At 51.0% G+C, this 24,134-nt stretch overlaps 1 protein-coding gene across 2 annotated transcripts in view; it reads right to left on the minus strand.

The window, feature by feature from the left end:
• LCP2 (lymphocyte cytosolic protein 2 (SH2 domain containing leukocyte protein of 76kDa)) overlaps window positions 1–24,134 on the minus strand; it is a 43,634-nt gene that overhangs the window by 7,976 nt on the left and 11,524 nt on the right. Inside the window, exons 4-17 of one of the 2 annotated variants that reach the window (XM_014534871.1) lie at window positions 18,979–19,047; window positions 18,518–18,549; window positions 17,915–17,952; window positions 14,452–14,650; window positions 12,335–12,432; window positions 10,653–10,719; window positions 10,484–10,567; window positions 7,912–7,937; window positions 7,776–7,795; window positions 7,580–7,687; window positions 6,245–6,275; window positions 3,093–3,105; window positions 2,282–2,411; window positions 850–896 (exon numbers count right to left, since the gene is read on the minus strand). In XM_014534871.1, the coding sequence (XP_014390357.1) occupies window positions 850–896; window positions 2,282–2,411; window positions 3,093–3,105; window positions 6,245–6,275; window positions 7,580–7,687; window positions 7,776–7,795; window positions 7,912–7,937; window positions 10,484–10,567; window positions 10,653–10,719; window positions 12,335–12,432; window positions 14,452–14,650; window positions 17,915–17,952; window positions 18,518–18,549; window positions 18,979–19,047 (962 nt within the window). Of the gene's footprint in view, window positions 1–849; window positions 900–2,281; window positions 2,412–3,092; window positions 3,106–6,244; window positions 6,276–7,579; window positions 7,688–7,775; window positions 7,796–7,911; window positions 7,938–10,483; window positions 10,568–10,652; window positions 10,720–12,334; window positions 12,433–14,451; window positions 14,651–17,914; window positions 17,953–18,517; window positions 18,550–18,978; window positions 19,048–24,134 lie in introns of both variants that reach the window. The other variant, XM_005860361.2, reaches the window with a different exon arrangement.

Consider the following 24,134-nt stretch of genomic DNA (forward strand, 5'->3'; position numbering starts at 1 on the left):
CAGTTGTTTCCAGCAACTAGCATTTCAGGAAGCCTAGTTCAACAATAATTTCCACCTGTTCAAAACCACCACGTGGTGACGAGGCAGGAATGAAGATAATTATGTTCTCTCGTGTTCACAAAGAGAAATGTCAGTTGCCCGAGACAAGGTGAAATTACCTTGAGAATACTGTTAGCTTTTAGAACCAGAGTTTGCTCCCTGCTGCTCACTTTCTTTGAACACCTGGAGGAGATATTCTTTAAAAGGCACAGCCTCGCCCTGGCTGGTTTGGCTCAGTGGCTAGAGCGTCGGCCTGCAGACCAAAGAATTCCGGGTTCCATTCCAGTCAAGGGCACGTGCCCGGTTGCAGTAGGGGGTGTGCAGGAGGCAGCCGCTAGGTGATTCTCATCATTGATGTTTCTATCTCTCTCTCCCCCTCCCTTTCTCTCTGAATCAATAAAAATATATATTTTTCAAAAGGCACGGCCTCACCCAGACTTACCAAATTGAAATTTGGGGGTTGGGTTCTCTTAATCTGTGTTTTAAACATGTTTCTCAATGTATAAGTCAAGTGTAGATTCATTGTGGAAACAAACTACAGAGAAAGCCAAGTACTACGCCGAGCCCGGGATAAAAACTGCGGGCCTGGGGGGTCTAGTGGGGAAGGTTAAAGGCCAAGGCCGCCTTCCGGAGGGGGTGTATGTTTCCGGCAGCCCTTGGTGCACTGCAGACCCGACTTCAGCGCCGGATGAGGAAGCCAGATGCCTTTAGGAACCAGCAGAACCTTGGCCAAGAGCTTTGGCACAGGTTGGTAACCCTGGCATGACGGCGTGTTGCCTGGAGTAGGCCCCTGGGTCCCAGACCACAAACCTTGAGAGAAGTTTGGCGGCAGGGAGGCGCTCTGCGGGAAGCTGCTGCTGCTGCGGGGAAAGAACACAGTCTCAGCTGGGTGAGAAGGGGCCAGTGGGAGGCTGCATGAGGGAGACCGGGCTGTCATGCTCCTTCCTTTGTGATTACTTCCCACCCAGCCCTGAAACCACGGGAGCCAGGCCGGAGACGGAATGGGGCGCACGCATCTCACCACCGGCCAAAGTCTAACCAGCCTCGCAAGCCGCCAAACAAAACCAAGAAAACTGTAAGTACAGGCATTTAAAAGCGACTTCATGGTTGGCTGCACTTTGGGGCTTTTGAGTTTGGGGAATGGCAGAGTCCTCTGGGGAGAGGGCCTGTCATGGTTAGGAAAATACAGTGATGGGCATGGAGTTGGGGAACAGGGGACCCCCAGGGCCTAACAGTGGACAACGAGAGGGTGGGCAGGTGAGGAACAGAGACCAGGCGGCACTACAGCGGACGGTAAGGGATTCTGGGGACCCTAAGTGCCATCTGTCCATGCTGCACGGCCATGCCCCCACCCATTAGCCCAACCCTTCTGCCCAAGTCTGCTCTGCTCGGCAAGCTCCTGTGAGTGGTGTTTTGTAAGAATGAGGGCTAGGGCAGGGGCCCCGTGTGGGGCGGACAGTGTGGAAAATGGCGGGCGTGGCAGAGGAAGAGGCATAGCTGGAAGGGTGAGAAGCAGCAGCAGCAACTCAGAGCAAGAGGCACCCAAGGAAGATTAAAAAAATTAAAAAATTGACGGGGTGCGGGGGAGGGAAGTCGTGCTAAGGGTTGAGTTTTCTCCCGTATTTAGAGTGGGACTGGGCCTCTCCCTTTGGATATTAAAGGAGAGCGAGCCCACAGGGCTGGAGGTCAGAGGGGACACCAGGTGGCATCCTGTGGGCTGGCTGAGGGAGAAATGACCCGCGTCTTTTTCCTGTCCGTGCCTCTGGACAGCCTCGTTGCGGGCCCTGAGATCCGCCCCTGCTGTTGAGAGAGAGGACCTGCGGGGAGAGCCTGCACAGTGAACCCTTCGCACCTGCCAAGTACATGGTAGGCTTTCTCCATCTCCCACTCAAGACGCAGGGTGAACTCCAGGTACTCAAGTAACTAGGTTTCTTGAGTGGTCGTGTGTTTGTTTTAACTCACAAAGTGAAAATATTCCCCATTTCCTGCCAAAGCGTCCGTTCTTTGGGGTGACCATGAGGCATTCTATTCCGTACCTCTCTGACCCTGAGCACAGACTCAGAGGACACGGTGGATTAAGACGTGTGGCTCATTGTGATTAGCTTGGTTTTGGTTCTTAAGACCCAAAATATTCTGACCCTACTATACACTGGCTCATTTCTTCCTTCCTCAACTTACCTCACATTAGCCCAGTCTCAGTGGACCCAGATGTCAAGTTAGATCTTAAGGACATTGCACAAACCTCTCTGAGAATGCTCCGAACATGTGTGATGATGGGAGGGAGGGCTTGGGCGATGGCTTGTTGGATCTTGAAGGGAAAGTGTTGGAGCTCATGGGGAGCAGTGTTGGCTGGGGCAAAGGTCTTTGATGCACTGTGGGAAGGGAAAGAAGAAAAAAATAAAGCTGATTATCAGGGTCCAAGTGTCATAGAACATTCCAGAACTGCTCCCCCATTAGAAACAACTAGTCCAAAGAGAGATACAAAAATCCAAGAAAGATGAAATGTAATTAGGAAGTGGTTGGTAGGATGGAACCCCACCTCCCAAGGACTTTCTGGGTGACCTTTCACCTTAGCGTGCATTTTAAAATGTTGCCATTCTATATCAGTCCTGTAATACACTTTTTTCCCTTTTTTGAAATGTTAAGTTGGCAGAAAATTATCAATTGGAAACCATATGCATTTTAGAAATGATTCACAAGTTTTGTTTTATGAAAGCCAAATTTTATGCTGTCTTATTCTTCTGCAATTAGTGATCCTTTACCCATATGCATGAGAGGGCACAATAGAAATGTTTCCATCAAACCATACATGGCATTTTTAACTCGCTGTACCATTAAGTAATTTGCACCGATACGCACAAACTTAATGGTTCTCTTTGGTAATCCAGCCAAACAATTCCATTTTATTACAGTCATGCAGTATACCACATGATATATGTCCATTTAAAACTAATTTAACAAGTGTAATTGACTTTATGGTGTTTCTGTACTAAAAAATTTCATTTGAATGCCTGAGCAGAAAAATGAAGGGATGAGTTATAAGATGAACATACCATCATCTTCATCCTGGTAAAAGGAAGAAAAAATATATATTAGTCTATCATCAAGACGATTCCTCAATCACATAAATGGCTCTATTTCACATTAGCAGTGTGCGACTCTGTAATGAATATATTGTAGGGAACAGAACTAGTTAAGTGGTTTATGATTCCTTAATACAAACCGGCATCGAAGGACACTCCACCCGGAGTCTCTCTGTATATACTTAGCATCAAATAGGCCCTGAGGTCCCTAAAAGGGCCCAAAGATACAGTAATGACAGTATCTACTACATGCCCCCAATGATTCATGCATGATCTTTCATCCAGCTTCCTTAGCGACCCATCAAGGACTTAACATCCCCATTTACAAATGGAAACCAGCTGCTCAGGAGGGACTCCTAACTCGCCAAGGAATTGTTACAGAACTGGGTTCAACCCTGCATGTGTCTAACCCCAAGCTCAGCCTTCTTTTGGGCTCTTCTTTGCAATGGCCACTCCTGTGAAGAGCAACTGCATCTTATTTATGATGCGGCTTACAAGGTGCACCCACATCGCTTAGCACATTGATCTGCAGGGCAACCTTGCCAAACACGCAAGGGGGAGGCGAGTTGCTCTGCTCTCAGATGACATTTCAAATGCCGGATCCAGCCCGTGGGCTGTAGTTTGCCCACGGCTGGTCTAACCCCAAGCTCAGCCTTCTTTTGGGCTCTACTGTGCAATGGCCAGTCCTGTGAAGAGCAACTGCATCTTATTTATGATGCGGCTTACAAGGTGCACCCACATCGCTTAGCACATTGATCTGCAGGGCAACCTTGCCAAACACGCAAGGGGGAGGCGAGTTGCTCTGCTCTCAGATGAGAAATGATGGGAGAGGCAACAGCCATGATGCCATTGACTAGACTGAAACTGACAACTTGGACTTGCTTTGTTAGGATAGCATGCTGGTGATGAAAGTGCTGTGAGAATTACATTAGTTATGACTTGTGCCTCACATATATGGAGTGCTCAGTAAAAGTTAGCTGTCACTAGTCTACCACTGAGATGAGGCAAGAAGGATCAGAGCCAGAATCACTCATCCCACGTGGCCAACTGGGAGTCCCCACACAGGGCTGCAGAGCTAATGCATGTGGGCTCCGCGAATCCCCACAATGAAAGCTCTCTTCAACATGGCTGCCACCATATCAAGTCCCAGGTTCTCATGACATGAGCAGCTACCCTTCCAGAGATTGTGAGCCTCAGGAATGTGATGTTACCCTCGCTTTCAACCTTCCCTCCTCTTGTCCCTCTGGCTCGGCAGCCAAGCTGCCATTCTCACGAGCTCCTGGGCTCCCTGGGCACTGCCACCCACCTGCCTTTGCTCAGGACGTCCCTGAGGCTGGGCTGCAAGCCCATTTCTCTTAGGGTGACTTCACTCTGTGCCCTCCCCAACAGACTCCTAACTCGCCAAGGAATTGTTACAGAACTGGGTTCAACCCTGCATGTGTCTAACCCCAAGCTCAGCCTTCTTTTGGGCTCTTCTTTGCAATGGCCACTCCTGTGAAGAGCAACTGCATCTTATTTATGATGTGGCTTACAAGGTGCGCCCACATCGCTCAGCACATTGATCCGCAGGGCACCCTTGTGAAACAAGCAAGGGGGAGGCGAGTTGCTCTGCTCCTCAGATGAGAAATGATGGGAGAGGCAGCAGCCATGGTGCCATTGACTAGACCGAAACTGGCAACTTGGTCTTGTTTTGTTAGGATAGCATGCTGGTGATGAAAGTGCTGTGAGAATTACATTAGTTATGACTTGTGCCTCACATATATGGAGTGCTCAGTAAAAGTTAGCTGTCACTAGTCTACCACTGAGATGAGGCAAGAAGGATCAGAGCCAGAATCACTCATCCCACGTGGCCAACTGGGAGTCCCCACACAGGGCTGCAGAGCTAATGCATGTGGGCTCCGCGAATCCCCACAATGAAAGCTCTCTTCAACATGGCTGCCACCATATCAAGTCCCAGGTTCTCATGACATGAGCAGCTACCCTTCCAGAGATTGTGAGCCTCAGGAATGTGATGTTACCCTCGCTTTTAACCTTCCCTCCTCTTGTCCCTCTGGCTCGGCAGCCAAGCTGCCATTCTCACGAGCTCCTGGGCTCCCTGGGCACTGCCACCCACCTGCCTTTGCTCAGGACGTCCCTGAGGCTGGGCTGCAAGCCCATTTCTCTTAGGGTGACTTCACTCTGTGCCCTCCCCAACATTCAATGGCCACCACAAATTTCACCTCTAAGAAGTCACCCTTGGCTCCTCGATCCCCATGGGTCACTTTCTTCCCTTCACCTCTGTAGCTCATTCCATGATTATACACTGTTTAGCATGTTGGCTGTGGGTTTGCCTGCCTCTGTCATGTCTTAACACTTCATCTGAACAAGCACACCATCTAGCACAGGCTTCAAAACAGCAGGCACTTGTGGGCTGAGCCCTGAATAGGGCAGGTGTATGATAGCCTGCAGAAGGCTTACAGACCAGAGGACTCAGCTCCTGCCTACTTACTCGCTGTACTACTTGCAAGGAGCATGGCACCCCCTCTGAGCTTCAGTTTCCTCGTATAAGAGAAACCATGATTCCTCACGGGGTCAGTAAAGGCAAAGCGTGTGTAAACTGGGTGACCAACTTTCCTGGCTTGCCTGAAACTGATGGAATTCCGGGACATGCGACTTTCATTGCTAAAGTGGGCAAGTCCTGGGCACACTGCTGGTCCATCAAATGTAGCTAGCTTGCACACAGTAGGCATTCAATAAATACTGTTTCCCCTCCTTTGCAGGTTGTGCAGGTATTAAAAGGAAAAGAGAGGACTTAGAAACTCTGCTGCAAGGCCAGCCTCTCGGCCATCCCTCCCTTCATTCTCCCTTCCACCCTTGCTATTTGCCACCAGGATTGGGGCTGCTATTCACCCAGCCACCCCGGGAGCTCTCAGAGGGGCCTGAGCTACTACAGTGCAGCCTGGCAGCGGGCCAGTGGGACAGATGGAGGCCCCAACAGGCACAGGACTCTGGAGCCCACAGTGTGTAGGCTTGTCTCTGGGATGGGCTTCAGTGAAGGCAGGGACAGAGGGACCCCCACCTGCACGGAGCCCGCACTAGTTCCCCCTGTGCCAGGCGCTCACCAAATGACAGTGTGTACTCACATTCTCTCTTCTGTCTGGTGCCCGTGCATGCCTGAAATGAATTGGGGCAAAGAAAGAGAACTGAGCATGAAGTTCAAAGACCCAGCCTCAGAACATAGATCGTTTCACTTGGCGTAATAGTGAGAAATCAAGCCCATTGAGCTGTGACAAAATAGGAAGCAAAAAAACTCCCAAAACCCAGCAGAAAAGTGGGGAGAGGCCATGGGGGGAAGTCTGGTGACTGAGCTCTGTCCTCTTGCCCGCTGAGCTAGGCAAGCCTTTATTCTGTTCGGCTCCTGCAGCAAAGAATTACAAATGAGAAAGGGTTTTGCCAGCAAACGAACTCTTTAGTAGCTGTTAAATGTCATTGAATAGATGTTGTACCAAGCAAACGAGAGCCATCGCAGCTCATATTCTCCTTCACTGATGGGTTAAACAGCCACCCCAGGCCCACCCTTCGAGGGAAGGGAAGACAGTTGGAAATGCTGCTGCTCTGGGGCTTTGCCCGGATGCACAGCCAGTCCAGCAGGTTTGGCGGCAGCTGTGCCCTTGGGCCTGCATCCGCTCTCCCGACAGAGCAGGGAGGGGATGGCATTGCACATAGTAGGCATTCAGGGTGAGGGTTGGAAGCTTCACCTACCACGTCTCCCTGTGTGTATTAAAAATTCCGATATTTTGTTCATTATGATATTTTTTCCATTCATTTTGATCTTTTACAATATTCCATTAAAATGTTAACTTGATCACTGAGGTTTTGGGGTGTACCCAGCCCTGGGCCATATTGAATCCTCACACTGGCCGAGCCAGGGTCAGAGTTACAACTATTATTAAATTAAATGGAAGCTTTGGTTTTGTCCTTAGTAAGTGGTGAGGCTGGGCCTGACCCTTTGGTAAATAGGCCCCCAGAACTTTCTAGCAAAGCGAGCAACGTTAGAGCAGATCTCAGGATACTGCTGTTATAAAATGAGGAAGACACTTTCAGCAGCCGACACCCACCCCCCCCTTCCACCCCATTATCTCCTCCTGCTGTCTGTATGGAAAACTGCAATGCCAGGTCCAGTTCCCACGCCCTGTGGTGGGAGCAAAATGCAGCCGCAAATGTGACTGGTTGAGGACAAGGTCTCCATGAACAGCAGTCACGCCCACACCCCCGATTAAGCATCTCCCCACCCTTTCTTGGCTGGATTGCCATTTTCTTCAAAGGGACCCTGGGACTTTGCATCCAGCCTAAGCAGCCCGAGCAATCCCTCAGCCCTAGCAGCAGACAGGATGCGGGTCCCTGAGGAAAGCTACCACTAGGCAGGTGGCGGGGGCATCCGCAGCAAATGACAAGCTCAAGCAACAGAGGACAGTTACTTGGGCACAGGTGGCTTCTTCCCGGGCAGGGGGCTACTCCTGTCGTGTCTTTCTGCGGTTGGGGGTAAAGGAGGCTTTGGTATCTTGGGTAAATGGTCCCCGAGAGGCCTGCAGAGTTGAGAGAAAGGATGTGTGAGATACAAACCGGAGTCCCAGGTAGACCAGTTCCCTCCTGCAGACACAACAGAGCACTCACCTTCCTGCTGGGGTCGGGGGCTGCAAGACAGGAGGGAAGACGAGTGAGTGGCCTCAGCACTTACCAAAGAATAAAGACAAGATACAAGACACGACCAAAACGAAAACAAACACAAACAAATAGGAAGGCAGCTCACCTTGTCAGAAAACACCGGTTTCTTTCCTGTAAATGACAAACAGCAGACGGGCCTTGAGTTCTGGCCTTTACCGGCTAAGCACCAGGCATTAAAACATAGTTTGATGAAATTGAACTGAGTCTCATGGGGGGATGGAGGGAGGGAAGGAGCTGCTTGGGTTCGAGCCGGGAGGAACCCTAGACCTTAGACCTGATTTTTCAGGCTCAGAGAAATTAAGTGACTTGCCCAGGGTCGCACAGCATTGCGTACATATAAACAGTATTCTGGGTTCTGTGCTTCTCTCCCACAGTTTATTTTAGGTAACAGATGATGAAAAGATTGGGTGTCTGGGGGTTTTATCCCTCTTTCATTGGGCAAGAGGTTCTTGGTATAAAGCCTACGTTTATGTTTGTGTCTGAAATAAACCCATTTGCCACGAAGAGGTTAATTTTTCTCTAATCCTTTGGTACCATTGACATTATATAAAATATTAATTACACTTAGTTTCTGAGAAGATTTTTAACTTGGGGAAGAGGGTTTCTGAAGATTCTCCTGGCGGGCTGCAAATCATTTGGTTTTGGTTTTTGTTGGCTGGCCTTCCTTTCTTTTTCTCTTTCTTCCTTTCTTTTTCTTTCATTTTTCTCGTGGAGCAGATAACCTTCAGGCTCCCCTGAGGGAATGAGAACTCTGCATTGCAAAGTTATTCACAGCGATTTCTTCTTTATTCTGTCTGAAATGCCCTATGTCCTCAATGTAATACAAGTATTACTCAGCTGGATTCAAGCAGGTCTAGAAGTAAATGCTGCATGACCTTGAACAAGTTATTTAAGGTCTTTGAGTCTTGATTTTCTCACCTGTGAAATGGGCGTGTGGGTGGAAGGGCACAGGTTTGCTATAGGAGTCAGGTGACACTATAGGCAGGGTCAGGCACTTGATTCCTGTGAGCTGAGCTTCCCCCCTCCCTCCCACTGTCCTGCTCAGCGACCACCCTGAGGTGGATGGTGAAATGGTCCACCTGGAGTTGTATTTTTACGTGATTTGTTTTCTAGATGCTGAGACAGCCAGGCCCACGGGAAGGCCAAGGATCTTGTCTCACTGTGAGGAGCTCCCTGCCCAGTGGGGGAGCGTTTCGGTGGTGTAAAAATAAGTTTGTCATTCATAAAACTCATTGGAGGTGAAAACTCTACTTTAGAGGGATAACCAGCAAACTTATATGTATATCTTTAGACCTAAATAGATTTTCTCTTTTAAAAAATCACTTATTTATGCATATTCTCTGGGCATTTTAGGAATCTCCTGTGAAGAGTCTGAGCTTTGTAAGAGGTTAGTTCTCCCAAAACATCATGGACAAGTGAGTCACTTTGAGAGCAAAGCTGGTATTGTCAAGACAAGGTCACTTCCCAAGGGAAAAGGAATCTTTTAAAAGGCTGGGTTAGCTCAGAGGTGACTGAGACTTGATGGCAGTATTCCACTTTGTAAGCTTTGGGACAGCACACAGTCCTGCATGAGTCAGCAGAGCCTGGAGCCCTTTAAGAAAAACAGCAGCTAGCAGCAGCCTCAAGGCCAGGAACTGGCCAACAGGAGAGGCGGCTGAGGCCCCCCGCAGGCGAATGCCTTGCTCAGAGTGCAGTGGTGGGGCCTGGCCTCCAGGCTCCTTATCCCTCCAAACCTGGGGCTCCTTGCCCAGGACTCTCTGGTCCACAGAGGAAAAAGCCAGCGTCTTCAGTGGCAGGAGGAGATGGTGGAAGAGAGCACCACTTTGAAGTCAGAAAGACATGGGTTCAAATCCTGTATCTAGTTAATACCATTTAGGGATGTTATTCAACCTCTTCGAGCCTCAGTTTCATCATCTGCATAGGTGTGTGTAGGGGGAGATAATGCACCCCCTTTGTTGGGTTGGTTTGAGAATGAGAGAAAATGTAGGTAAAATATTATGGTAGGTAAAGCACTGGGTCTATATTAGGTGCTCAATAAATGGTAGCTACATTTTAGAATTGAGTTGAAAATAGCTTCATGTGGAGGTAGCTGCGATCCAAGACTACCCTGGGTCAGTTCTGGGGGAGCAGGACTGTCGTAGACCCACAGTTTGGTCAACTGCACACAAACAACCACAAAAGTAACCCTGCCATCTAAATAGCACGTTAGAGTTTATGAAGCATTTTCTCCGAATAGAACACACACCTTACAAATAAGGAGGTAGCTCTGAAAAGATTAGGTCCCTGTGGCCAGGCAGCTGCTAAACAACAGTTCCTCCCTCGGCACCACAGCGCCCCCTGCATCACCTTCCGGAGGACAATGAGAGGAGTGTACACAGATGGCCCCGGGGAGAAGCCGGCCCAGCACAGGGCAAAGGGCAGGAGCTCTGCTTCAGGCTGATCTGGGTTGGGGTCTCTACTTGGCAGCTGAGTGATCTTGGGAAGTTACCTCCATGTGCCTCAGTTTTCTCATCTGTAAAATGCGGATGTTTCTGAAAGCCCCCACTTCATAGTGTGGTGGTGTGAGTTAAATGAGTTGGTGGGTGTGAAAGGCATGCAATCAGCACTCTATAGAGGCTGGCCATCATTATTATGCATCCAATACAAACGATACGCACCTAGTGTGAGGGGCTCTCTGTCAAATGGAGCTAAGGAACGATCGAGGGTGGGCTTGGTGCTTCTGTCTATCGAAGGAGCCGGGACTGGAAGGGAAAAGAAGGAAGTCAATTAAAAGAAGAATGGTTGGCTGGGGGTGGGGCATGGCAGGCCAAGGAGAGTGGAACTCACGCTTTGCTGTTTTGGGAGTTCTACTTCTGCTAGGCTCTTCGTGGTTGGGCTGGGGTGTGGGGAGTGGCTGTTTGGGAAAAAAACAAATGTTAGGAAGTATTTGCAACACATCAGCAGTTCCTGGTGGCTTTATCTCCCCAAATATGTCTGAATCTGTTCACTCTTCCCATTTCCACGTTCCACCCTCAATCTTAATCTCTGATCCCAGTCTGAACAGTAGCCTGCTACGGGAGCCCCCTGTTCTGCCCTCTCTCCCCCAAAGCGATTCCTGCATGGCAGCGGAGGGAGTGAGTTGCTCCCTGACAAGCCTGCTAGTAGATCCAGCTCAATGTCACCTCCCCACCCGTCATCACATTCCTGGGTCTTCTGTCTCCCTAACCTCACATTACTACTCTAACTGTCTTGTTTATACATCTATTTACTTTTTTTATTATTTGTATCCTCCCCTCCCCCCCATCAAATCAAAACTTCATGAAAGAGGGACCTTATTTGTCTTATTCATGCTCACTCTATTCCCAGCAGCTAGAACAGGGGTGGGCAAACTTTTTGACTCGAGGGCCACAATGGGTTCTTAAACTGGACCGAAGGGCCGGAACAAAAGCATGGATGGAGTGTTTGTGTGAATAAATATAAATTCAAAGTAACCATCATTACATAAAAGGGTACGGTTTTTTTTTTTTTTTTTAGTTTTATTCATTTCAAACGGGCCGGATCCGGCCCGCGGGCCATAGTTTGCCCACGGCTGAGCTAGAACGCTGCTGGGCACACAGTAGCTGCTCAATAAATATCTGCTGATTGAATGAGTGAATTCTGCATGCCAATAGCAGAGTTCACAGCCTTCAGATTTCAAAAGTAAAATGCATTTGTAGATCAATTCAGGTCTGTGAACCCCCTTTGCAAGAAAACTGCACAAGCAGGAGGGAGCCGACCATTCTTAGATGGGAGGTCCTGACTGTGGTGTGCTCTTGATTTTGAGCTTTGGGGCCAATATGTCCTCTCCCTCCCTCTAGCCCTGACACTGTCCTCCCCCTCCCTCTAGCACTGACACTTTGGCACTTGCCATGGCTGTTAGAGTGCTCAGATCCCTCATGAAGGGAACACATTTCCAGATATTGACTCCTTATCCTGAACTTCTCGGGGTCTCTCTGGGTACTTGGATAGGCCCCCAGGACCCGAGACGGTAAGTTTGGAGAAAGAGGAAAGGGAGTTGCTGCCTCTCTTTTGATCTGGTCATAAACCTTGTAGTCTCCAGGCATTTGCCCGTGGAATTTCTGGCATTGGCCAGCAGGTGGCGCGCATCTTTTTTGCAGGAGAGAAAAGGGGACCTGGGACTCTTGGAATATCATTAGGTGTCATTGACTTAGAGTATATTTCACAGTTTTCACTTATTTCAAAAGTGAGAGGCTTTTTATTATGAAATTAGTTTAAATTGTTTATGATAAAAATAAAATACCAATTAGCATTATAATATGAATAAAAATCACTAGTATTTCACTCCCCCCTCTCACCCCGAAAAACACACATATACACAAGGTGGTGAGTACATGGGTATGCATTTTCCCAGCCTGCATATAATCCTGTCTTACTGGTGAGAAGTAGATGAAGATGTTTATCGACTTCTCTCTGGCAGAGGAGGTCTGTGGAAGGGGCAGAAAGTGCCAGGGAAGAGCGAGGAGGCCTACCGTGTGGCTCCGGCCGGCTGGTGGGGGAGGGAGGGCAGCCATCGGTCTCTGGGGCGGCACAGGCGGCTGCTGGGGGCATTTCCCAGAGAGGGGTCGGTCTGGGAAACACAAGCACAGCAAAATGAAAGGAGAAATGCTAAAGCAAGGTGAGTGTGGGCCACGCTCAGGGGTTCCCAGAAACAGATCCTGCACCCAGTTCTGCACATCTCGGGGCTCCAGGAGCCCTAGGTCCCACAGACTTCCGCCAGCGCCAGCGCCAGCGCAGGCTGTGGCAGGGATGTGTCCATACCTGGGTTACAAGCGGTAGAGAATCAGACACACATACACACAGAGGCACACCCAGCTGCCTGGGCAGGGTTAAATTGGCACTCACGGCTCATGGAGATCCTGTTCTGGGTTCCCTTCCTTCCCCTCACAAATGTTCTGGGCTCTTCTGCCCCCTTCTACTTCCTCCTTTGGCTTATCTCTTCCCTTAAAGGGAGGAGCTGGTCTTCAACTCTAGTTACCCAATCACAGATTCTTAACTGGTTAGGACTTGCCCTGGAGAGCAACTCAGATCTTTCTGGTCACTACAGAAGTATCCCTGAGCTAGGCTTGCAGGCTGACAATGTCCCCACATCTTCAACAGGGAAAGGCCAGGCCAGGACTGCCAGTGCCAGCCTCCTTACACTTTGGGCCCTGGGTGCCTCTCTTGTCTCACCCTAGCCCCAGCCCTTGAGAGGCATTACCTGTCCATGGAGAATGGGGCTTAGAACGTAGGCAAGCCAGGTCCGAGCTCATGCCACTCCACCCACACTGGCCATTGCTCAGCTCCTCTGAGATGCCATGCTCCTACTAACCCCAGGACCTTTGCACAGCCATTTCTACTGCTTAGCATGCTCTTCTTTTCCCAAAACTACCCTCACTTAGCCTCAGCCCTACTCATCCTTTAACTTTCAGCTTAAATATCATATCCTCAGGGAATCAAACCCAGACTAGGCATATACCCCAGCCTCATCTCCCACACTTGTCTCCTGAATATATATCATGTTTTAATTAAACCATTTTGTGACCCATTCATTTGACGTTGCCTCAGCCACTGGACTATGAATTCTTTAGGGTGAGGACTGTCTTGTTCACTCTGTATCTTCATAACTGACACATACGAGGTACTCAACAAGTCAGTTATCTATTTCTTCGCTGGGCCTGTTTCCCTATATAAAAAAAAGGTTGATAATTGTTGCCCTTATCACATAGAGTGCTTACAAAGACAAAGTAAAATGTTGACATGGAGCTTATGAAAGGGCTTTAAAATTGCCAAGTGTGATAGAGCTGAAGAATCGGTGGTATTAATATTTTGTGATACTGGCCATCAACTCTCTGGCTTACTCCTTGGTACTCTATTCTACGTGCTTATTTTCTGTCACCATCTCTCCTAGAACATAAGCCCCTAGAACATAGCAAGGGCTATGTTTTCCTCCCTGATCATGCCGACTTTACCATCAACTCTCTGGCTTACTCCTTGATATTCTATTCTATGTGCTTATTTTCTGTCACCATCTCTCCTAGAACGTAAGCCCTGCGGGGCAAGGGCTATGTTTTCCTCCCTGATCATGCCGACTTTCAGCATAGAATGGTGCCTGGATCATAGTAGGAGGTCAGTTATTTTTGTTGAATGAATGAGTGAATGAATGAATGAGAAATGGGCTGACAGAAATAGAGAGACAGTGAAAATCTTAAAAATTTGAAGTTATGCTCAAACCCCACTCAATATGGTTATGTTTATTCTGACAGCCTGTGGGTGGTTGTGTCACCTAATTATGAGTTGGTCAAAAAATGTGGAGAAACAGGACACAAGGAGTTATTACTGCCATGTACCCTCAAGTGGCAGTTCAGTGCTGGTATCATCATAGGCAATGATTTCTCTGCAGTATGAACAGTCCTCACAGCAAACCTATGTGGGTGTGTTATTACCCTGTCTCACAGAGGAGGAAGCCGAGGCCCAGGAGGTGGAGTCACTTGCCCAAAGCTGGCATCAGCACACCCAGCTTTCTGCTGCGTGGGCGCCCACCTCCCGTGCATCGGTGGGACCCGGGACCCGGGGGCCGGGGGCCGGGGGCGGACTGCAGGGCCCTTACCGATGTACATGGAGTTGGAGTTGGAGAACGGCTTGGCAGGCAGGATGGAGTTTTGCAGGGCTTCCTCGTCATTGGAGGGTGGCGGCTCGTAGTCGGCGTCGTCTTCCACGGGCGCCTGGTCCTCCTCGTTGGGGGACTCATAGTCGCCATCATCCTCCGCATCCTGATCGTCATTGGGACTCTCGTAGTCGTCTTCCTCCTGCCACAGTGACGGGGACAGCGCAGGCTGTAGGGGCTCCTCGGCACTCAACGTGCCTGTGTCTACTCTCTCTGCCAGGCTTCACAGTGGTACTCGCGTGGGGACAGGCAGCACCAGGATGATCACTCCCATTTTACAGCTGAGAGCACTGAGGCTGGGGAGGACAGTATGACAGGCCAGCAAGTCGTGGCCTTGGGACCTCCGTCAAGGTCTTCAGGCCATGAGGGCGGTGCATTTTCCTCTACACCGTTTTGCCCAACCAAGACAAGCAGAGGAAAGGAGGAGGATTCTAGAATGGAGGGGCCGGAGACCTGGCTCCATTTTGAGTAAACAGTTTTTACTCCAGGCATCACCAAGAGGAAGACTAAATGCCTGGAGCATTTATGATGCCCCAATTCATTGTCTGTTTATTGATGGTGGGTGCTGTGCTCAAAAAATGTCTTCTTATTACAACCCAGTGCAGCACTGCAGGCCACACTAATGGCTAATGGCTAATGGGAAGGCAGATAGCCACGCCTGAGTCAGAAAGCAGGTTGAGCTGTGTCTGGGAATGTTTAGGGGCCAGTCACACTGTGATATTCATTTTGGCTGAGGGCTGCACATACAGGTCATTACCCATGACCTCTGACACCGAGTTTGAAGCCTCTCTATTGGAAAGACTCTAAGTTTTGTATTGCATTGCACATGTGCTTCTCTGTGTGTGTCAGGAAGTCAGCTTAGGGGCGGGGTGGTTGCCTGGGAAGCAGTCCCTGGACCTGGACAGTCACAGGAATGATGTCTCAAGAAGGAGGGCCACCATCAGCCACCCAGCGGAGTGGCTGGTCACTCTAAGGCCAAAGTCAAGGGCAGTCATCGAGCCCAGGGCATTTCTCTCAAGTTCAGGGCAAAGAAGCAATGGGAGGTTGCAGCTCGGTGAGGAAAGCTACGGAGTGATCATCTAGAAATCCTGGCAGCTTTGTGGGTGGCGTGAGGAAGACCAAACTATTCAACTGAAAGATTTTTGTGTTAATTTTCGACTTGAGGAGCATTTGAAAATATATGCTGGAAGGCAAAGTGAGGATTGAGTGTCTTCCTGGACTCCAAACAAGGCCTGTCCTGTCATTAGTGCTTCTTTATCTTAAGAGCCAAGTTGGGGGGGGGGGGGGGGGGCAGAACCTGTGACAATCAGGACTTCAGGACGATGGTGTCAGCCCTCTCCAGCCCAGGCTGACTGTGCCCTGGCCTCATGGGTGACCCTCGATTCTCTCAGCCTGCCCCCCCAGGCCCATTGCTCCTGACTTCCCACCAGGCCTCCCCCACAGGCCTCTGCAACGGTAGACTCTTCCTCTCCGCCTCTAGGACGATTCTGTCTCCCAGTGACTTGTGTGTGTGCTCTTGTTCCTGATCAGACTCTGCCCCGCGCCTGTGTCATCCCTGTGCATGCCCTGCACTGTGAACTGCTCACGCATTCGGGTTCTTTATGCCACCCCGCCCCCTAGTGTCCCATTCAGTGCCCCAGTTGTGTAGTCAGCAGCAAATGGAAACCATCTGTTTATAGAGGGGAGTGGGGCGGCCCGTCTGGGGCTGAGCCCTGCACAGAAGGCACTGCATCCCGGCACCTGCAAGGATGTCGCTTCTGGGCCAATGGGTAAACATTTGGGGGAGCTCTGGTCTGTCTTCCTTCAGATAAATCTGTCCTATTCCTTCGTGTTCAGGCACAAAGCACAGAGTTGGCAACTTTTTCAAATTCAATGCTTCCCTTTGCCCGAATCCCAATGAATGGGACAAGGAATGTGTAGGGCCTGTTCCTAAAGGCACTAGATCAGTGGTTCCCAATGTAAGGCACATGCCCCACAGGGGGGCAGTTTGATTTTTAAGGGGGGGGCGCAATTTGAGAATGAGTTATTAACAGTGAATTTTTCACATTTCTTATGGCTCTAGGGCAGGGGTGGGCAAACTTTTTGACTCGAGGGCCACAATGGGTTCTTAAACTGGACCGGAGGGCCGGAACAAAAGCATGGATGGAGTGTTTGTGTGAACTAATATAAATTCAAAGTAAACATCATTAAAAAAAAGGGTCCGGTTTTTTTTTTTTTTAGTTTTATTCATTTCAAAAGGGCCGGATCCTTGCCCACGGCTGCTCTAGAGTGATGCTTTCTTAATGCAAATAACTCACCTGCATTGGCTTTAAGGTCTTCAGGTGTGACCATGACAACAAATCGGATTGCACGTTCATTTCGAAACATCTCGTAGGACCACCGACGGATAGACCGCATGCATTTCACTGCTGCAATGCCATTGTTGGCAATAAGAACCTGGGAGAGTTAGGGGATGGGAATTGGAGAGAAAAATAGAAAAAGCAAGCAATGATGGAGAGAAAGAGGTGAGACAATTTTTGTAAATCTATCTTATTTTGAAAAGGCAGATTTTCTATAGGAATTTGTATTCCTCTTTTCTTTTTCTCTTTCATGGATGCCACGTTCTTTGGAAGCTGTTTAGACCAAGTGAATGGCCTTTTAGGCTTCCTCCCCATGAATAAGAGTTTACTTTTTGAACAATAAGAATTCTATGTCACAGGTGGGGCATCAGGGTTTTAGAGATGCTTAGATGGGGCGTGGCCTAAAAGGTTGGGAGCCACTGCACTGGAGGCAGCACCTACCAGCAGACCCGTGGCCCAGGGCGGGCCACTGACCCTAGGCGGGTCTCTAACTAGCTGAGTGGCTCTAAGAAGTCAGGCTCCCCAGTGGGCTCAGCGGCTTCATCCGTAAAATCCACAGATAGACTCTGGTCCCTATGGAGCCTTCGCCTGGGCCTAGCCTCTTGCACAGGGAGTGTTTATTGGGGATTAGGGGTGACAGTGTGCAGAGCTCATTAGAATCTCAAAGGGGTCCCTGTGACCCCTCAGCTATAAAACCAACTGGCTGGAACCTTCCCTGAGGTCTTCTCAGGCCTCAAGGCTGATTCTGAAACCCCCTTCCTATTGCTCCACCAGGGGGACTGATGTGCATGAGAAAAGCTGCATCCAAGCTGCTCTGCCCTGGCTAGTAATAGTGGGTAATAACGGTGGGTAACGGTGTGGGCTGCAAATGACGACCCACGGGCCAAGTTCGGCCCAGCGTCTGGGTTTGTAAGAGAAGCTGGTGTGCTGCCACGTGGATGCCAAGGCCAGGAAGAGTTACTCTCCAGCCTCCGCACATTCCCTGACCGTGGCGGGTACACTGGCCTCTGTGAGAGGCCTGCTCCTCGCTACAAAGACGCTCTGGGAGAGCAGCCAGCCATACTCACAAAGGACGACCAGCCCCCGTTCTCCTCCTCGTGGCTTTCTGTGGAAGGAGACAATGCTACGTTAGTGCCAAAGAAGGTGCTAGAAAGAAAGTGAAAGCAGCTCTCCCTTCGGGTACCTCCCCCATCCATGCCCCGTCCCACCTGACACCCCCTGAGTGCTAGACCGTCTGCCTGAGGGCTCAATCTCCCAGAGGGCAGCGGGCTCTCAACCTTCCGTGTAGAAGCAACCAAGAGTGCTTTAAAGTGGCCGACGACGTAACCAATGGGAGGCTGCTCTAGAGGCTCAGAACCATGGGGCTGGCTCCACGCAGGTGCCCAGCCAAAGCCTGTGCTCTCCTGCACCCCCTCCCCGGCCCTGCGTTCCTCACTGTGTCTCTGCAGAGGGTCCCCGCTGAGCAGGGCCATAAGCCAAGTGCCCTGCATAGTGACATCTCTCCTGCCCTCAATCGGGACCCAAACCCTTTTCTGGGTCAGAACCAGCTGACAGGCAATGAACAAGGTCACTGGCATGCCCCCCAAGGAGCCCTAGGAACCAGGAGATGGACTGAAGTACCTTCCCCCCACTCCCCCCAAAGCCATCTCTCTCCCGCCTGAGACCTTTACCTATTTCCTCAGGAAACCGATGGACTTGGGGTCTGCAAAGGCAAACGGCGTTGCGTTAACGGCCTCACTGACTTCAGGAGCCCCCCCTTCCTCCACCCGGCCCTGCAAGAGGCTCCCCCAGTGGAGAGTATGTCTCACCCCCAGGACCGAGGTCCTTGTCGCTTGGCAACCAGGGCCAGACTGCCCCAAATTCTAGAAACCACCAAAGCCACATGGGTGGGGCCACTGGCAGCTGGCGACTGCCTGACTGTCTCGGAGAAGTTCTGCTGACATCCCAGACCCAGGGTGCAGGGTAGGGAGCGGGAACACCCCCACCCCCCTCCCGGGAACCAGCTTCAAGACCCCGGGACTGAAGGGACAACGATCACAAACTGGGCCGAACCAGTTCTGCGCCTCCCAGTTAAGGTCCGACTTGGGCGTGAAAATCCTCGCCCTCCCTCCAGCACACAGGGCCCACTCACTTGCGAGGTGCGAAGATGCTCCTCCTCTCCTCATTCTTGTTGATTTCCTGACTTAACTTACTGAGAATCCTACAAGATAAAGACAGATAAGGTGACAAAACCATCCGCCCCCAGCCTTCCCACTGAGACCGGATGCTCCTCGACCCGTCCGACCTCACGCCTGGACCAACCTCCCCCAGCCTCCTCCTCTGCCCCCAGCCAGTCCCCCAGGAGGCTCCTCTCCTCACTTCCTCCCGGAGCTGGTCACCTTCATGCCCCTGCCAGCCCTTCTCCTGCCCAGGAAGCCCGCCGTGTCTGGCTCAGCCTCCTCAGTCTAGCCCCGAGCCCTCCGGGAAGACTGGTCAGCTCACACCTGAACCCCTTCTCTGGAGTCCTCAGCCTTATGACATGGAGATGACCACTGTGTAGCAGATGCTATCTCGTGAGCCTTCCTGGCTGAGGTGCTCTGACTCTTGGTTCCTTGCAGTGATGCCTGACTTCTAGGAAGCCTGCAATCATCTCAGAGATGATTGTATAGCGCTTGACAGGGGCTGTTCATTAGGCCGGATCCCCTTCCATTCTCCTCTGCCTGCCTCCCCCTCGGTGACGTGGATTCTAATCTCCGAGAAGTATTCCCGGTCAAGGAACAGCCTGGGGAGTGGGAGTGGGAGTGGGAGACTCCCTCCATCACCCATGCCCTGAGGCCAACTGTGGCCAGGACCTTGGAGATGCTCCTAGATCCTGGGGGCTGTGAACCAGAAAATCCCCAACGCCAGGACGGGGAGGGCCTTCTCCGATGGGACCGCACACAAGCAGGCCTTAGCCATAGGCGTCCGTTCCCTGGGCTCTAGCAAACCCCCAGGACGTGGGACTCCAGCCTCCCTTCACACCCACTGCTGAGACCACGGGAGTGAACAGGCTCAGAGTTTCCTAGGGATTCGGGGCACGCCGTGTCTGGCTCAGCCTCCTCAGTCTAGCCCCGAGCCCTCCGGGAAGACTGGTCAGCTCACACCTGAACCCCTTCTCTGGAGTCCTCAGCCTTATGACATGGAGATGACCACCGTGTAGCGGATGCTATCGCGTGAGCCTTCCTGGCTGGGGTGCTCTGACTCTTGGTGCCTCGCGGTGATGTCTGACTCCTAGGAAGCCTGCAATCATCTCAGAGATGATCGTATAGCGCTTGACAGGGGCTGTTCATTCGGCCGGATCTCCTTCTATTCTCCTCTGCCTGCCTCCCCCCTCGGTGATGTGGATTCTAATCTCAGAGAAGTATTCCCGGTCAAGGAACAGCCTGGGGAGTGGGAGTGGGAGTGGGAGACTCCCTCCATCACCCATGCCCTGAGGCCAACTGTGGCCAGGACCTTGGAGATGCTCCTAGATCCTGGGGGCTGTGAACCAGAAAATCCCCAACGCCAGGACGGGGAGGGCCTTCTCCGATGGGACCGCACACAAGCAGGCCTTAGCCATAGGCGTCCGTTCCCTGGGCTCTAGCAAACCCCCAGGACGTGGGACTCCAGCCTCCCTTCACACCCACTGCTGAGACCACGGGAGTGAACAGGCTCAGAGTTTCCTAGGGATTCGGGGCAGCTGGGAGGAGCCTGGGAGATGATCTGGTCTAAGGCCATTTGACAGGCAGCCCAGACAAAGGCGGGGACAGGCCACCTGTGGGTTAGTGACGAAGGCCACCCCTCTCTCCACAACATAGAAGCCGGGCTCCCCAATTTCCAGGCCAGCACACCCCACACACCACTTCCTGTGTTCACGCCCGTCAGCAGTGAGCACTATGAGCCGTGCCCATCTGAGAGGGACCCAGGAGCTACATGCCTTTTGTGAAGTGACTGTCTCCAGGTGACAAGCCTGGCCCACAACAAAATTGCTATGTTAGAAAGGCAGTACCCAGCACCACCACTTCCTGCTTCCCTCCTGACCGGGACCCTCCAGACCCCAGACCCACGCTCCTCCAGGCTCCCAGGACTGCTGCCCAAACCCCACTCCCTCATTAGATTGACAGCTAAACTAATCGTGATCAGGGCAATGGGGACTTCAGAGGACAGGAGGGGAGGGCAGTGCTGAATCCTGGGCCACAATGTCCCTGTGGGGATGTCACACTTCACTGACTGCCCGGAGGGGAAGTGTCCTAAAGCACCTGGGGCTTCCCAGTGGCCTTCTGTCACCTGGGACATGTGTCACCTGGGACATGGTTCCTTTGTTTCCTTTAAGTGATTGTTTTGAGAGGCTAAGGGCCCCTCTCCTCCCTCTGACTTGGGGGATAGAAGGATCCCACAGAGGGAATCCCGGCAGGGAGGCCTGGTGGTGTCCAGCCTGTGGCCAGGCTGGGGGTCCCCCCTTCATGCCAGGAACAGGCTTAAGGCACCTCAGTGCACAAAACAAAGCTCCCTGCCACCAAGGAGGCTCCATGCTAATTAAGAGAGAAGACAATGCACAGTGAACATTTAAGGAAGTGAAATGCTAGGTGAGACCAGTGTATACAAACATGCCAGGGGGTGTGGGTATGGGGCGGGGACAGGGTGCCGGGGAGGGTGCAGTGCAGTTGAGAAGGAGCAGGCCTCCTGCTGAGATGACATTTCAGCAGGGACCCAAGTAAGGAGGCGCGGCCCACCTCACCGCCCCCGACCTGGTCCTGCAGAGCCTGGCTGGGCTCTGACTCACGGAGCTGCTTTGATCCTAGAAGGACCTCCTGCTCTGCGAGGTGGAGGTGTCGCTTCGCACCAGTATCTTTAGCAGCCAGGCTAGAGGCTAAGGAAGGAAATGCCAAACCACAGGCCCCACCAGAAGAGAAGCAAAGAGCTGAGAGAGCAGAGCAAGGCCTGCCCTTCTGGTTTGCAGCAAAACCCGGGCTCTTGGGGTCCTCCTCCTTTGGTGGGCCTCAGAGGACACCTTCCTAGCCAGCTGGGACCACGCTGGGGAGTGGGGGGACAGGGCAGGAAGGCGGTGGCTTCCTCTGTGTGCAAACCTTGTAAGTTGTCCTCCACTCCCACACCCCCAGAGGACCAAGTGACAGTGAGTGGCCGGAGGTGACTCATTCCCCCTCCTTCCCACAAACCTCACACCTCACTCAGAGCCAGGGAGCGAGGCGGAGGGGGCTGGGCAGCTGGTAGACATTGCTCTCTTCTTTGTCTCATTTTTAGGGGGTTCACTGGCTGAGGAAGAGGGGCTGAACCTTCCAGTAGGAAGCTAGGCCTTTGCAACAGGTGACATCCTGCCATGACCTATTCTAGCCCAGTTGCACCCCTGCTTGCTGCATCGTAGGGGCCAGTCTGACACCTCCTGGTCACGTTAGACCCAGAGCCTGACTGCAGCGTCCTGCCCATGAGCAGAGGCAGAGCCCACCCTGTGACCTCAGGCAAGGCTTTGGCCCTCCCTGTGGATTTAAATATAAAACTTACAATATGGGTTTTAAAATAACCTCCCAACAGGCATCAGCAGACTTTATCATGCACTCTGCCGGCTTACCAGCTCCTGCTCAGCTGTGTGTTGGTTTTGAACTAGGTCCTCTATAGGGAGGCTCCATTTTCCTATTTGAAACCCGTCCCCCATTACAGAATTTGGGGTGTCTCTGGGAGACACTGTGTTCTGAGAGACCGACGACAACTGCAGACAGAGAAAGCCCTTCTCACCAGCATGGGTGTTCTGACAAAACCTGCTTAATACTGACTTTTTAATCAGGGGGAAGGAAGTAGATTCAGAGGAGCGCAATCGGGTTTTGGTCTGTTGCACATACACAAATTCTCCTTCACAGACCTTTCGGGTAATGATCAGGGCAAATGCACCTATGGACAAGGGATGGGAATGAGTAAGTAGTGACTATCGATATGTGTCAAGTACGGCACCAGGCACCTTACGTGGGCTGCCTCCCTGAAAATCCACTGCTCTGAGGGTTGGCTCCTTCCCCCTCTGTAGATGAGGAAGCCGAGGCCAGAGTGTTAAAGTGACTGCCCCAGCTTGGAGGAGGCCGAGCCGGCTTTCGCACCTGGCTTTCCCTGGCTCCAAAGTCCACGCCTTTCTATTCCTTCATACACCCCCACCCCCTTACCAGGATAGGATAATTAGTAAAACTTTGATATCCTGCTCATGGGGATTTTGCATAAAATAACAAGAACAGCTGACCCTTCTTCCATGCATTTTGTTGTCTCCCCATTTTTTCCTCTAACGTTCCTACTGACCCTTTGAGGTAGGTTCTCTCTACATTTTCCTCTCCTTTGGACTTTAATCCCACATCTATTAGGCTACTGGAAGTTTCCTACAGTTCCTTAATACTCTTTATTGTTTTATTTTAATAAAGCAATGTGTTTCATTTTGGATAGTTTCCATCACTGATTCTTTATATTTACTAATATTTTCTTCTGCAGTGTCTAATCTGCTGTTAATCCCTCCACATCAATTAGGCTACTGGAAGTTTCCTACAGTTCCTTGATGCTCTTTATGGTTTTATCTTAATAAAGCAATGCGTTTCATTTTGGATAGTTTCCATTGCTGATGTTTACTGATATTTTCTTCTGCAGTGTCTAATCTGCTGTTAATCCCAAGCAATGCATGTCTCATCCCAGGCATTATCATTTTTATCTCTAGAAGGTTCTCTTTGGGTCCTTTTGTGTTTCTCAAGCCTCAACTTAACTTTCTGAACATATGGACCACCATTATATTGCCCCTGTCTGCTAATTCTACTATCTGTGTCAGTTATGGGTCAGTCTCCATGCATCGTTTTTCTCCTCATTGTAGGTCAGACTTTTCTGCTGATTTGTGTACGCATTCATCTCTGATTTGATGCTTGACATTGTGACCTGTAGTTTGTTGGGTGATGGGTGTTTTTGTATTCTGATCAGTATTTCTGAGCTTTGTGTGTGTGTGTTTGGTTTTGTTTTGCTTTTCCAGTCTTGCTGTTAAGACTCAGTAGGTAGGGACAGGCATTTTTCAGACTCACCACTGAGGCAAGGCCTTCTGTGCACCCTCCCCAGTGACTATGAATTGGACGTTGTTCCAGTCTGGCCGGTAGACACAGGTGCCACGTCCAGCCCTGCGGCTGGACGCTATTCCCTCTAACGTTGGGTGGTTCTCTTCAGGAAGTCTCCCGTGTGCCTGCTCCAATGAGAACTCTGCCGCAGAGGGACCCTGCAGTCCCCCAGGGCATTTCCTCAGGGAAGCTCTCTCTTCTCTGA

Source organism: Myotis brandtii, unplaced genomic scaffold (assembly GCF_000412655.1).
Source record: "Myotis brandtii unplaced genomic scaffold, ASM41265v1 scaffold1338, whole genome shotgun sequence".
NCBI lineage: Eukaryota > Metazoa > Chordata > Mammalia > Chiroptera > Vespertilionidae > Myotis > Myotis brandtii.